At 33.9% G+C, this 15,195-nt stretch overlaps 1 protein-coding gene across 11 annotated transcripts in view; it reads left to right on the top strand.

The window, feature by feature from the left end:
- The first annotated feature begins 261 nt into the window (after nucleotides 1-261).
- Nucleotides 262-15,195, top strand: part of ABI3BP (ABI family member 3 binding protein) — a 265,382-nt gene continuing 250,448 nt past the window's right edge. For all 11 annotated transcript variants that reach the window (XM_031959587.1, XM_031959589.1, XM_031959590.1 and 8 more), the window contains exon 1: nucleotides 262-450. In XM_031959587.1, the coding sequence (XP_031815447.1) occupies nucleotides 372-450 (79 nt within the window). In that variant the 5' untranslated portion in view covers nucleotides 262-371. The remainder of the gene's footprint in view (nucleotides 451-15,195) is intronic.

Genomic DNA, 15,195 nt, shown 5'->3' with positions numbered 1-15,195 from the left:
TCTTCTCCTCCTCTGGATTTCAAAACCAGTTAGTGACATTTTGAAAACTACCCAGGATCTTTTCTCCCCCTTGATTTAGAGTAACTTTGTATTCCTGAGAAACAACAAGAGACAGACAAGCAATAATAGCAGAGGCTAGAAAGTTATACACCAGAGGGAGTGTGATGTTGATAATTTTTTGTGCTGTTGTGCCTATTTTTTTTTTAAAGTGGAAGGGTGTGATGTCATTTTGTCTCCTCCCCCTGTGAAGTAAGCTCATGCCTAACTTTTGCAGCCTCTGTCATTGGGAGAGCCGTTCACTTAAATGCAGCTCCAGGAGGCTGTGTGATACCCACCAGCATCACTCACACTGTGACTTTGGGTTTGTAACCATGGTCTCCAGCTTGATCTTTCTACTTCTTTGTGGAAACATTGCCCTAAACCTGGGAAATGCACAGAAATTGCCAAAAGGCAAGTAGCTCTAACTGTGTTTTTTTTCCTTCTGTTTTTAATATGACTTGTTGGAATACATTAGTTTTCAAGTGTTGAGACTAAATCTGCTCTGTTGTATTACATAAGGAAATTGTTATGCAGTGCAGAAGAGATCAAGGTTTGGGAGGAACTTAAACTCTGATTTTGCTTCTAATTCTGTATTAATATAATCTTCTACCTGTGACTTTTTTTCATTGCCACACAAAAATCAAAGAACAGTTTTCTTTCATTAAGTTTAGCAGAAGTTAAGGAACTGTTGAAGTTTGATTTTAGACAATCATACATAGAGAGCCAGATTAGAAAGGCATTTTAATCCAATTAAAGAAGAAAGCTGTGTGTGTGTTTGTGTGTGTGTGTGTGTGTGTGTGTGTGTGTGTTCTTTTCACTATCTCATTTCTAGTTTGGAAATTAATAGTAGCAAATTTGAGGGGAAAATGGGTGCTAGGATGATTTCTTCCTATCTACCTGTTAAAGGGAGGGTTAAAAGAATGCTAGGCATGAAATACCCAAAATGGGTCATGTGCACATTTGTTTGGACGGAGTTTGGAAGAGGATTTACAGGACTTGAAAGGACACTCCCCCTTTGTCTTCTTGCTAAATTGAACTGTTTTCAGTGTTGGTATTTTGTTTATACATGTTACCAGCAGGAGAATATTTAAATATTTCTAAATTTAGGCTCTTGAAACTACTCAAGAAGCCTATGAGCTCTAAAACTCGAGACTTCTTTTCTACCTCTGAGTAAATGAATCTAACAAGTCCCTTCACAACCATGATTTTCTCAGCAGATTTCTAGTTTGTAAAGACATTTCATGGGCTGCACACTGCTGCAATCAGCAGGATCATGGAAAGAGGTTGTAACTTACTATTCAGATGTTAGGGGAAATGCCCAAAGTGATAATACCACTGTTCCTCAGCCTCCTGCTAGTCAGCAGAATGACCCAGGACATCAGAACAGAAGGTGATGTCTTTTTCCAGAATATTTGCTATGGATAGATTATCTTGAATTTAGAGTGTGAATACTGAAGTGTTTGTGTGTCTGCACAAATAGTAAAACTAAATCTCTTCACATGTGACTGTTTAACTCATTTATAGAAATAGAGAATTTTCCCCTACCAGGAATGTCATGCCTTAATAATTTAAAATGTTGTTTCTTAAATACATGTCAGACATGTACATTCAGATATAATTAATGTCATTTCATTGTGTTTTGAGGATATATTTACTAAGGACATACAATTTTCTTCTGGGAGACTTGAGTTTTCTCAGTTTACACATGGTTTTATTTTACATTTTTATCCAGTATGATAGAATAACAGTCATAACCCTGTTATTGCAGCTTTCTGCCAATGCCAAGAAATTTAATTATGTTGCAATCACTAGATGAAATCTCTTGACACACTTTTCCTTTTCCAGTAATATTGGAAAAAATATCATTCAAGATAAAGGATACAAACCTCTTAATAATAATAGGTAACACTTATGTAGTGCTTTAAAATTTTCAAAGCACTTGAGAAATGTGATTTCATTTTATCTTCACAACAGTTCTGGGAGGCAAGTGTTATTATCCCCATCCTATAGAAGAAGAAAGTTAGGCAGACAGAGGTTAAATAACTTGCTCAGGTTACACAGATAGTAAGTGTCTGAGGCAGGATTTTAACTTCTGGGTTCCAGATCCATTCTCCACTGAGACACTTAGCAGCCATATATAAAATACATTTATATAAATAACATATATTTATATACAATCTATACAACACAGAAATATGTTTATATAATTATATTACATAAGTAATATATATATATATATATATATATTTATAATCTATGTGTATGTATAGTTTCACCTAGAGATTCCATGTTTGGTAAGATCAGAGAAATGATTCTCTTACAATAGATTCTCCTTTTTTGGGAAACACTCAAATGATGTGAATTTTATAGGATTTTTTTGTATATGTTTTTGCTTAAACCATATCCAAATGCAATCAAGTTTTTCTTTCTTTCCTTTAATTTAGCTTTAACATGTCTACATAAGTGTCTACAGTATTGAAAGCACTGTACTATAAGTGCTGAAACACTAAATTTGTGAAATCATTTACCTTAGACTACAATCTAAATACTTTCCTTACCCCTTTCATAGCATAAGCTCTCATATATACTACTGCCTTAATTTTAAGTTATCCCTATAATTTAATCTTCATGTTGTAGATGGCAAAATTAAATAATAATGAGGTATAATAAGCATCAAGGATTTCTTCCACACAGTTCTTTTCTGATCCCTCATCAGTCTGTAAAGGTGATCTAGGATTCTTGAAGGACATATCAGTGCCAGGGCAACATAGCCCTTGAAAGGCTTCCAGTGGAGCCCAGGTGATGTGTTTGCTACTTGAAGTTTAGCCTGGCTATGTTTAGAATGTTTCCTGGGTTATAGCCAGCTTTAATATAATGCCTTAGAATTTTCAAACTGCTTTCCAAATATAATTTGTTAGCCTCACAAAAACCCTGTGAGATGGATAGGATTATTCCCACTTTAGAGATGAAGAAATAGAAGCTGAAAGAGTGTAGTAAGTAATTTGCTCAGATTGACATGTCTAATAAGAGTCTGAGGCAGGATTCAAATTCAGGTCTTTCAGATCTGAGATTCTGTACTCTATGCAATTTACCTTTGGCAGGTTTCCTGCTGTAGAGGTTTCCAAAGCAGGGCAAGTTATAGGACTTATTTCTGAGGACAGCCATAATTAAGGTCAGAAAATCTCCCCACTAAGCTAAAAGAAGGTTTGGGGTTTTTTTGGTTGTTGTTATTATTGTTTTGTGTTGTTTGTTTTAGTAATTGTGTAGCTCTCAAAAACAATTAAGTCCTTGAGGATTACAATCTGTGTCCAGGAGAAATTTCACCTTAATGGTGAAATTATAGAACCTTATAATACTGAAGTAAACATATTTCATCATTTTCAAAAGACAATGTAAATGCCTATTTGCATAAATTGCTATACTGGATGCTAGACAGAACATGGTGAGAGAATGGATTCTGCGGCAGAAATGAATTTGACTTTGGAGTCAGACAAAGTATATTTACCTCTTTAGGTCTTAGTTTGAATTTAATCACTAAGATCACTTCTGTATCTAAATGTATGATCAAAATCAATAAGGTGCTTGCCCTTTGAGAATCTAGAATATGAGATAGATAATAATAGTTTTCAGGAAATGAAGATACTGATAGATATCCCAGTGACTAAAGAGTAAATTATTGAAATACATTCCAACAGTGTAGTGTGGAGGAAATTGGGAGTCAAAGAACAGAGATTCAAATTCTAGTTTTTGAACTTATTATATGATCTTAAGACAAGTCATTTATTCTCTCTGGGCTCAGTTTTCTTATCTATTAAATGAAGGGAATAGGGATTAAATGACTTTTCAATTCTAAATTTGTGGTCCTATAATCCTACACCTGAAGCTAAGAGAGAATTAAGAACTAACCTGGGGAGTCAAGCATAAGGAGCAAATGTGAGAATTTCATAAATTAATAGAACAGGTTCTAAAAAAGCTAGATATCATTCTTATTCATAGAGAAATCCCTGAATGCCAAGTTATACACTTTCCCTCAGGGTTGATTTCTTGTGAAGAGCTCATCCAAGCTACTGACATTTCAGAGATGTTGCCAAATTCATGAGGGCATTGGCAGAAGTATCTCCATGAGAATTAGCTATTGTTGTAATTGCTCTAAAACAACCTTCTTTCTTCGTTTCACTCCAGCTTCAATTTATATGGGGAGGAGGAGGTATGAAACACATTTATCCTTGTCATAATTACATGAAATTTCTTTTACTTAGCATGAGAAGAGTTTTTAAAAAGTGTTAAAAGTTGCTCTCGGGGAACAATACATAGAGAAGAGAATGAATAGTGCACAAAATAGGATATTAATTACTTAAGTCAACTCTTTGTAAAACTACTCTATGCAAGGTGACATTCAGAAGACAAAGATTATTAGTACAAGACTGTTTTGTCATTATTAGTAACAATGTTTATTGTTACTACAACTAATAGCTGGGGAATCCATGCTTTATTCTTTGTGGACATTCCCTCTATTAATGCAGATAACAATTCTTCCCTATCTTGGTAGATAGTTTAATGAAGGTTTTTTTTTTTTTTTGGGGGGGGGGAGGGAGGGTTTGGGTGGAGGAGGGAGAAAAAGATTTTTTTCCAGTGTAAGAAACTCTCAGTATAGAAATTTCCTCCTACGAATGAGACTGTCCATTTAGAATTTGTTGACTTTTAAAGTTTCCTGGGGCACTAAGGTGTTCATTAACTTGTCTATTATCACATAACTACTATACATTAAAGCAGATCTTGAACCCAGATTTCCTTGACTCCAAGGCTGGCCCTTTGAGTTTGGGGCTGATGGGGGGGAAGTGAGGGGAAACACAGTCCATTCCTTTTGGTTCTTTATATTTTAAAATGTGGTATAGTTCTTTATATTTTACAATGTGATCTACAGCAAGTATTAGAATCACTGTTTAGAGTTTTATGGAACTGATTTGCCCATATAATAATTGTTAGAGCTGGAATGCTGACTTTCAGACTGGGAATCCAATGTTTTTTCTTCTTTAATACAACTACAATAAGTTATCTTCACTTGAGTCAGAATTGCTGACTTTCTTTTATTTGTAGTGTGTGAATTGCTACAGAGATGAAAACATTACCCCAAAGTTCAGCAGTTGGTGATACTTCTGGAACTTGGACTTCTGGGACTGTGATTTTTAAAGATTTCTGGGAGAGAGGAGCTGGAAGAAGAAAATGCATGAGTTTGTCTTTTCTCTGGGATTTTTGCGTTTACTCTCTTGTAGTGTGTGCTGGAATCAGATATAATCAGTTCCTGTATAGGTGACACCTTATAAATCTACAAATAAGAGCTTGATTTATTTTTTTGTTGATTGTCTTGAATTGAGAAAGTAATGGGAAAAAATGTTCATAATGCAGACTAAACTTAAAAAGTGTATTATGGCTGCATTCCCCCCCCCAAGAGTTGATTCTTTATCATTTATCAACCCACCACCGCCTACACCCCAAATTTTGTGACGTACACCTATAGGCAAAACGACTTCCTAGAGACCCTGTTGGGATGTGTTATGTGATGTCCTCCTCTAGTATCCATAGGGAATAAGCTAAGAGATAAAAGATATTTCCAAGCTTTAAGTTAATAAACATTTCTAGGCAAACTTACCAAAAGAGAGTAGTAAAGACAACTGTTGGTGCTATGGCTATATATTAGCTCATGAAAATCCCTCAGCACTAGAGACATAAATAGGAACTTTTGGTTCAGATAGGAAAGGATATCCTGGTTAAAAGAACCTTTGAGAATAATTTTAATGGCGTGATTAAGATGAGGAAAAATTTTTTCTTCAAGAGAATAATCACTTCTGGGACTATTAAAAACATGTGGTATGAGTTAATGTTGCCAACAGTTGATGCTTGTTAGACAGGATTATACCCTTGCAATCTTTGTCCAACAACTTGGAAGAAATGAACACTATCTAGAGTGATTTTTTTCAACTACAAATAAAATAGGAAATAATAAAGAAAGTGCCAATTAATTAGAAAAATGTTCACTAGTGCCTGATGTGAGACTCAGTTTATCCAGCTCATCCCTAAAACATTCATAAATGAAACTGAAAGGGAGGGCAAGGAGATGCAAACTTGTACAGATCTACTAGCATTTGTTTCTATAGTCATCTACTTTCTATTAACAGTAATAGCAGAACCAATACATTTGGACTCTGTTTATTGTGCCTAAGAAATCATATAAGGAAGTAATCCATGGAACTTAAAGATAAACATGGGAACAGAAAGTGGGCCTGGCCAAAGACTCATAAGTCCTTACTAGAGATGATTCAACTATAAATATATGCAGTGATCGCTTTTCTAGATATTTGAAGGAGTTGAAGATAAAGAATAGATAATATCATGTCACTCTACCAAAGGATAGACAAGAAGACACTAAGAACTCCCCTTCCTTATGCTTGCTATCTCATTATATAAACTTTTATAAGAATGTTCTGTACATAAATCAAGGGCCCCATGAAAATACAAGAAGGGAACAGATAAACTTTTTCAGAAAAATTTTCTTTAGCAGTCTATTTCTTTATAGTCTCATCACCAAATAATGTAAAGGATATAATAGACATCTCAATGTCTATTTTTAAAGAATGTAATGCATTTATTTGACTTGGTAGAAAAAGTAGAGATTTGAAGGCTCTTTCAAGCAAGGTGTTGTCCTTTCACAAAATAGAATTATGCAAGACATTATGGCAGATAAAAATATTGAGATCACTTTTTCTTCCTGTTAAGTCTTTACAAAAAGCAAGATATAAAATAGGGAAGCATAGACTCTCCTGAGATGTCCACAAATGTCAAGGATGATGTCCTGCCTAGTCTAAAAAATGGTTCTCCATTGATGACAAGGTTCTTTGAATGCTTCTGTTTACAGGTTATATTGTAATAATCATATTAACTCATGGAACAAACAAAGCTTCCTCAGTAAAATCCACAACAGTTTTTGAGATGAGACCTTCAAAGGTATAACAATCCAAGAGACAAATATTAAATTTTCAGTGTTTGTTAGAAATTGGCCAATGCTATAAATCAAGACCTGACTTGCTATTTTGTTGATTGTCCAAGTTTACCAAAGTGATAAAAAGATGTTAATAATGCAGGTTAAATTTTAAAATATGATGTACATACTTTCTCCCTACCCCAGAGAACTGTTTGTTAATTACCAGAATACCCTTGGTCTTAACCGTCTCTACCAGAAAAAATAATGTAATAGTGTACTGCCATAGTTTTCATGCTATTGGAGAGGCAAACTTGAATTAGCACATTATTATCTATATCTTGTATGGATGATGTGCCTGTATAATTAACTAACTAGGCTTGGAACTGAGGAAGAAATTGGATTGGGTTACATTTGTAGTGTTTTCAATGACCACAAATTGCTCAGTACTATAAACGTCCATCTCTTTTAGAACCAGTGTTCTCCTTGTAATAATATATGACTGCAAATCATGGAGTCTTAGTAGAATCAAAATTGCAGATCCACCAGGGAGCAATGGAAAGATTAGTGATAGGTGCTAAGTAATGTAACTGAAAATATAACGTGTGTGAAAAGTGGCAAAGCATTATAATGGTCAGCTTGTGTGACTGGAAAAGGAGTCAGGTCAGTCATTAGCATGCCATTAATGCAAGTGCAGCAGTTATTCTCCTGAGATGTGAAACTCTCAGGAGTGTGTTATTTAAGAATGGTTTATAGAAAGACATAGAGAAGAAACATACAAAATAAGAATATACAAATAATTTAAGATCTGTATCAAAGAAAAGAATGGACCTTTCAAAATATCAAATTGTAGTGATGAGTCCAAACTTAATTGTGTTATAAAAAAAATTCACCAAGCAGTGGGTCTGCAAACAGAAGTATGATCATGCTCTTGCTTTATCTCCAATACTCACTACCATATTGTCACCTAATTTTAAAAATGGCAACTTGAGCATTTTAATTTGAGGTCTCAGTTCAGTCATTTTTCAGTTATGTTTGAATTTATGATCCCATTTGGGGTTTTCTTGGCAATGATACTAGATGATTTGCCATTTCCTTTTTCAGCTCATTTTACATATGAGGAAACTGAGGCAAAAAGAGTAAGTGATTTGCTCAGGGTCACACAGCTAATAAATATCTGAGTCTTCCTGACTTTAGGCAAGGTGCTCTATCCACTATGCCACTTAGTGGATATCTGCCCTTAGATTTGAGGCTTATTATATTTAAGTTACTATTAAACTGACCATATATTTCTCTACTTTTATATCTTTTAAATACTTAAGAATAAAAAAAAAAGGAAACATCATATTGCTTTTGGAGGAAACAGTCTCTCCCATCTGGTTCAGTAAATATTCACTCACCTGTGGTTTGGCTTTCATACAAGGTGTCTCCAAAGTCTTAGTGCAGTCTTAAGCTTTAAATCTTAAACTATTAAAGCTTAAGACTGCACTAAGACAGTGGAAAGAATATAATATATGTATAATGATTTAGACCTGGAGTTAAGGGGACACCCTTTGTATTAGGGGGTAGAAGCACTTCTCAAACCTCAGTGAAAGCAAGACTATTCTGAATCACATAAAATTCTTCAAAATTTTAGTCACAAATTATTATTACAACTTCCCCATATCCTCGATGGAGGGGGAAAGAGAAAAAAGGAAGACAGTGGGATAAAATTAGAAAAATATATTGAAATATTTAAATATTTGTTATTGATCCAAATTGACTTAGTTTGAAAACTCATAAATGTTGAAACCTATCAGGTCTGGCATAGCCAATTCAAAAGCATAATTATTCAAATCATAATTTCAAATTTCCATAGGTCCTAATTTTACTTGCTTTTGAACATTTCCTGTAAATGGAATTATAAGCTGTTGAACAATTGTTCAGCCTGAAACAACAAATATTTATTAAATACTTACTATATGAATAATGATAACTTTGGTGCTGGAGGAGGTACAAAGATAAATTAAATATAGCCTCTATCTTCATGGAGTTTACAGTCTAATAGTGGACAGGACACAATGGTGCATGCCTGTAGATTTTATTACCAGTGAGGCTTAGGCTGATGCATCACTTGAACTCCAAAATTCTAAGATATAATAGGGCTAATGTTATCAAGCAACCACACTAAATCTAGTACAAAGATCAGAAAGCCCAAGAAGAGCAGGAGGGTAAGGCGCTAGACTACCTAAGGAGAGGCTAAGTGATTCAGATAATAGATGGGACAGGTCAAAGCTTTTGTGTTGAGATCAGTAGTGAGATCTGAAATTTCCAGTGTGGATGAGATAATAATAATAACAATTTATATTAGTGATAATAATAACAATTCGAATTACATAGCACTTTAATGTTTGCAAATCTCTTTCTAATTATCACATTTAATTCTCACCACATCTCTGTAAGGTAGGTTCTATTATTATTTCCATTTTACAGATGAGAAAGTGGTTAAGTGATTAGCTCAGGTTCACATAGGTAGTGAGTTGTTTGATGAAGAATTTGGGTTTTCCTGATTCTAACTACAGCTCACTTCCATTGCTTCACCAAGCCTCCCCACTGGGATACTCAGTCTTCAAAAGCAATACAAAATAATTAATCAAGTAGAAGGAGATAAGAAATATAAATATATAAGGGCAATATGAAATAGAACTAGGTAAGTGCCTAGGAAAGCTAAAAAATGCTTTTTAACATCCAAGGAAGAAAGACTTTTTCAGACCCTGAATCATAGAAAAAGTAATCTTTGAGTTGGACCTCAAAGGAAACATAGATATAAACAATTTATAATAATTAGACAAGGACTTTTAAAAAATTGAAAACTATCAATATTATAGTAAAAATAAAGTTTTGGTTTCAGTTTGCTTTTCATTTAGTGGTTTTTTACTTTGATAAGCAGCCGTTTGATCCAAATATGGAATATGTTCAGACACAGAGTTAGATGTGGCTTGAAACTCATTTTCATAGCTTGACACACACATAACTTGAAGCTCTTATTTTACAAAGGGAAATTAGAAAAAATAAACAGTGCAATTCATATAGTACAGTGGAAAAAAGCATATACTGTGGGTCAGAGAACCTGTACTTTATTTTGAACCTGGCTTTACCACTATAGCAGGGCCAACTAAATTGTGGCTGCTGCAATCCATTTGATTGTATCTAGTTTGCAACTATTGTATTCATTTTCATAATTTTTAAAAGAATGTGTTACTTAGGATTTTTATAATTTAAAATTCTATGCTTTTTAGATAAATGAATTGACATTGCTTATTGGAACCTCACAATATTTGTTTGCCTCAGTTTCCTTATCTATAAAATGGAGATAATAATAGCAGCTACTTCAAGATGATTATAAGAATCAAATGAGAAAATATTTGTAAAGCACTTAGCACAGTGCCTGGCACGTAGAAAGCACTATATAAATGTTAGTAATTTTATTAATGCATCAAGAGACTATCATGATGCTTTTTGTGAAGGCCCCTATTGTCTCCAAAGAACAAGGCTTAAGGGGATTTCCCTTGGCAACTTCCCTTGAAGTTGTTTAGAGATGAAAAAAATTTAAAAAGAAAAACTTCTTGTTTCAAAGAATTAGAGAATAGAAGTAGAAATGATCTTAGGGACCAGTTCATCCCACTCATTTTACAGATGAAACAACAAAGGCTTGAAAGTTGAGTGATTTCTCCAAGGTTATGTAGGAAGTATTGGGGCAGGATTAAACCCAGGTCTCCTGGTTCTAGATACTATATTCTTTCCACTGTATTAATCCTGACCTTTTCCCTGCTTAGGTATGCATTTTATGGTCCATCATTTTTTTCTTTAAATCCCTAAACTCCTGAGATCTTTTCCCATTTCCAAAAATTTTCAGTTTTTTAAATTGGAATTTCTCTCCTATCTGAAAAGGACTACAAATCTCAAGGATTTTGTATCTAGCTGTCTCAGAGGTTGTTATAAATCCTCATCAGCTCAAAGAGTTTATATTTTAATGGAAGAAAGACATATGAACAGATAAATAAATAAATATAAAGTTAAGTGCATTAAACAACTGGTGGAATTAAGAAAGGTCTTATATAAAAAGTGGCATATAAGGAGAGCCTTGAGAAAAGAAGCTACAGATTCCAAGAACTGAAAGTTGGATATCATTTATGGGGAACATAAAATAAGCCAGTTTAGCAGGAAGGTAGAGTGCCTGGGGGAGCTGGGAAATTTGTGGTGGTAGTGGGGAGATATAAATAAAATAATCCTGGAAAGATAGATTGCAGGCCAATTTTGAAAGACTTTAAATGCCAAATAGAAGAATTTGTATTGAATCCAAGGGGAAATAAGCAGTTACCAAAATTTCTTGAACAGAACATGATTAGACCTGTGCCTTAAAAATATCAGTTTATGTGTTACCCACATCCTGACAGAAAGAAATGATGGACTCAGAGTGAAGATCAAGACATTGTTTTTGGATATGCTCAATGTAAGAATTGGTATTGCTTAACTATATGCATTTGTAACAAGAGTTTTTTGTTGTTGTTGTTGTTTTCTTTCTCAATGTGGAGAGGGAAGGCTTAGAGGGAAAAAGGAGACCGATAAGGTGAATTTTCCTTGTTTGAAAAAAATAAAATTTAATAAAACAAAGTTGATTAAAAATGAAACAAAACAAATGAAAAATATCAGTTTAGGATCTGGTGTGGTGAATGGACTAGATATGGGGTAGATTGGAAGTAAATACCAATTAGAGATCTATTGCAATAATCCATTAAATCTATTCAAGAAATGATGGACTAGAGTGGTTACTGTATGACACATTATGGAAGTAGAATTAAGAAGGGGAAAATGAGAAGGGAAATAGCATTTATCAAGTGCCTATTAAGTGCTAGGATTTGTGCTAAGTGCTTTACAATTATTATTTCTTTGAATCCCCCCCAAAATCTTAGTAAGTAGGATATTATCCATATTTTACAGTTGAGGAAACTATGACAAACAAGGTTAAATGACCTATCTAGGATCTTACAGCTAGGAAGTTTGAGGGCATATTTGATCTCCATCCTTCCTGTCTCCAAGTCCAGTACTGTAACTGATTGATTAGTGGGATGAGGGAGAATGAAGAGTAAAAATTCAAAATCTGAGTGACTGACTTCCTTGGCAAAAATGAGAGAGTCAGCAGGCAGCATCTACCTGTAACATGCTAATGGTCTTCTTCAAGGACATTTTTATATTTCAAGAGTATAAATGGGTTATTTGATTGCCTCTCAGCTTATGCCACATGACCAAACTACTTCTTTGCAGATCATAAATTTCTTTAATATATATACTTTTTATCACATTTGTTTAGTGTAGGTCATCAGTGGAAATAAGATTAAGTAAATTTTGCATCTATAATGTGCATTTTCTTTTTTTCTTCTTTTTCTAAATGAGAGTTTTAATTTATTTTTTGCAAGGCAATTGAGGTTAAGTGACTTGCCCAGGGTCACACAGCTAGTAAGTGTTAAGTGTCTGAGGCTGAATTGAACTCAGGCTCTCCTGACTTCAGGACTGGTACTCTATCCATGGCACCATCTAGCTGCCCTTCTTCTTCACTTTTTTTCAATAATAATGGCTTTTTATTTTTCAAAATACATGAAAAGATAGTTTTCACAATTTACCCTTGCAAAACCTAGTGTTCCAAATTGTTCTCCCCTCTCCCTTTTTTTTCCCCTCCTCTAGATACCAAACAATCCAATAAAGGTTACACATGTGAATTCTTCTACACATGTTTCCACATATGTCATGCTGAACAAGAAAAATCAGATCAAAAAAGGAAAAAATAAGAAAGAAAAAAATCAAGTAAACAAAGAACAACAACAAGGTGAAAATACTATGTTGTAATTCACATTCAGTCTACATATTCCTCTCTCTGATGTGGATGGTTCTTTCTGTCATGTGTTTATTGAAATTGCCTTGAATCACCTTATTAATGAAAAAAGTCAAGTTCATCACATCTGATCATCACATAATATGATGTGCATTTTCAATCCTTGTGGAGATTATAGTGTTTGAAGATCCACAAGTGTAGAGTATTTCAAAGTGAAAAGATGTCTCACACTGGGGAGCAACTTCAAAGCAAGCTAATGGGGTTTATGAAATGGAGCAAATCATTTAGTTAAATATAAATTCACATATTCTTCAAGATATCCCATTTCTATCACTCACTACCAAGTATTTTTTTCTTCTATCAGATCTTGCTACCTATATTACAGTGTTGTTACTGAAGAAAGGATCTTGTTAATTGTAAAATTCTCTAAGGCTCCTATCCAGGAGGAATAGGCTCTGATTTCCTTTTAACTCAAAAATATTTAGATTTATTCTTATTCTCCTCTGTCTTGAGTCTTCTGAGCAAACATTTGCCTTCTGAGCAACAGAGTTCATAAACTCTGAACTACTCATTTTTATAGAAATTAAGTGGATGCCACTGGCATCCTTTTACTTGGACCAGGAAAATGAAGCCCACCAAAAAAGCTTTGAATTCTTTCTTCTCCAAGGAAAACAACAGTGCTTCCTGGAGAAATACATTTTACATTTGAAAGCTGAATTGATTTTCATATAATGGGAATATAAGAATTATAATCATCTGCTCCCATAAAGAATTTTACATAAAAATCTGCATAACTTTTCAAATTACTTCTGGAAATGAAAGCCACATCGAAATATAGGAATGTCTTATATTAAATAATTGAGTCATCATCCTAAAAAGCATTTCATAATTTGAAATATTAAAAAAAAATTCCTCAGAGGAGGAAAACAAATCTCTTAATTTTCCTAACCTGTCTCTTTCTCAAACCCTCATAACTGTAATTAAGGCTATAGATTACCAGATTTATTTTCATCATAAATTAATTACAGCATAATTCCTTCACTTTGACTCTGAAATGACTTGCTGTATTTCCCTTGTTTAGTGTAAGGTGTTTTCCAAGATACATGTATCCTTTATGCCCCAAGCCTCTTTCTAATGTAAGCACTTTCTGCCAACAGACCATCCAAGCTTTAAATATAATGCAAGATTTGTAAATCTCACAAAAAGAATGTAAACAACAAGGAGAAATAATTGAATCATAGAGCCATTCTTGCTTGCCTTTCTTCACATATAAGTGAATGAAACCACTTACTGGATTCTCATTAACTCCCATCTACTATATCATGGGAAAGACATAGTTGCTTTTGAACTTATTTCCCATTGGTTTAAAACAACAATAACAACATTCTTAAAGTTCAGTGTTGTTTGTCTCATGCACTCAATAAAGCCTGCTCAATAAAGTTTCTGGACCAAATAAAATTTGTAGGTGCCTCTTGCCTTGACTTTGGTATTTTTGGTATTTTCAGGATTTTTGCAGAATTTCTGAGATCATGCTCATCTTACTGGTATCATTCCATACATCTTTTCTATCTCCCAGTATCACTGCCACATAATAAAAAATTTATATTTATTATATGCAAATTTTAGGATATATATATATATATATATATATATATATATATTCACATGGGGTTCTTCTTGGTTGTCAGTTCACCCTTTAACTTGAAGGAATTTCTGCTAAAGAAGCATTGTGCTGCAAAAAGAGCAGGAAGTGGGTAGATGGATAGAGAGTGAAGTGACACTTTCCATAATCATATGAGCAAAAAAGGACTGCTGAATAGGAAGTAAATATACATGTCAGAGCTAACAACTAACTTTGGACCTGTGTTTGTGTATACACAAAGACACACTTTGGCATGCCATTCTTATTGTTTAAAGATGATTCTGTAACATAACTAGTCCTATCCTAGAAATTGGATTTATTTTTTAAAAACAAATCAACATTGTTTCAGCTTCTGATCTTGTGTACCAGACACAAAAATTGATGGGAAAAGACAGATATATTAAAGAATACTGGATTTGGAGTCAGAAAACCTGAGGTTAAATTCTGGGGATTTTAGTTATTACCTGTTTAACCATGAGTGAATAACAATTTCTCTGGGCTTCAATTTCTTTACCATTAAAATGGGGTTGGGAATGGTGAGGGATTTCGTACCTCCAGTAACCTTCCAGCTCTAAATGTCATGTTTCTTTTTACTATGAAAATTTTCTACAAGACATGCTTTTCTTTTTAACATTCTTACAATTGTACTTTTTTTCTAATTTGCTCCAA

Source organism: Sarcophilus harrisii, chromosome 3 (assembly GCF_902635505.1).
Source record: "Sarcophilus harrisii chromosome 3, mSarHar1.11, whole genome shotgun sequence".
NCBI classification, from domain to species: domain Eukaryota; kingdom Metazoa; phylum Chordata; class Mammalia; order Dasyuromorphia; family Dasyuridae; genus Sarcophilus; species Sarcophilus harrisii.
Note: the sequence above shows the minus strand (reverse complement) of the source record. Positions and strands in the feature narration are given on the sequence as shown.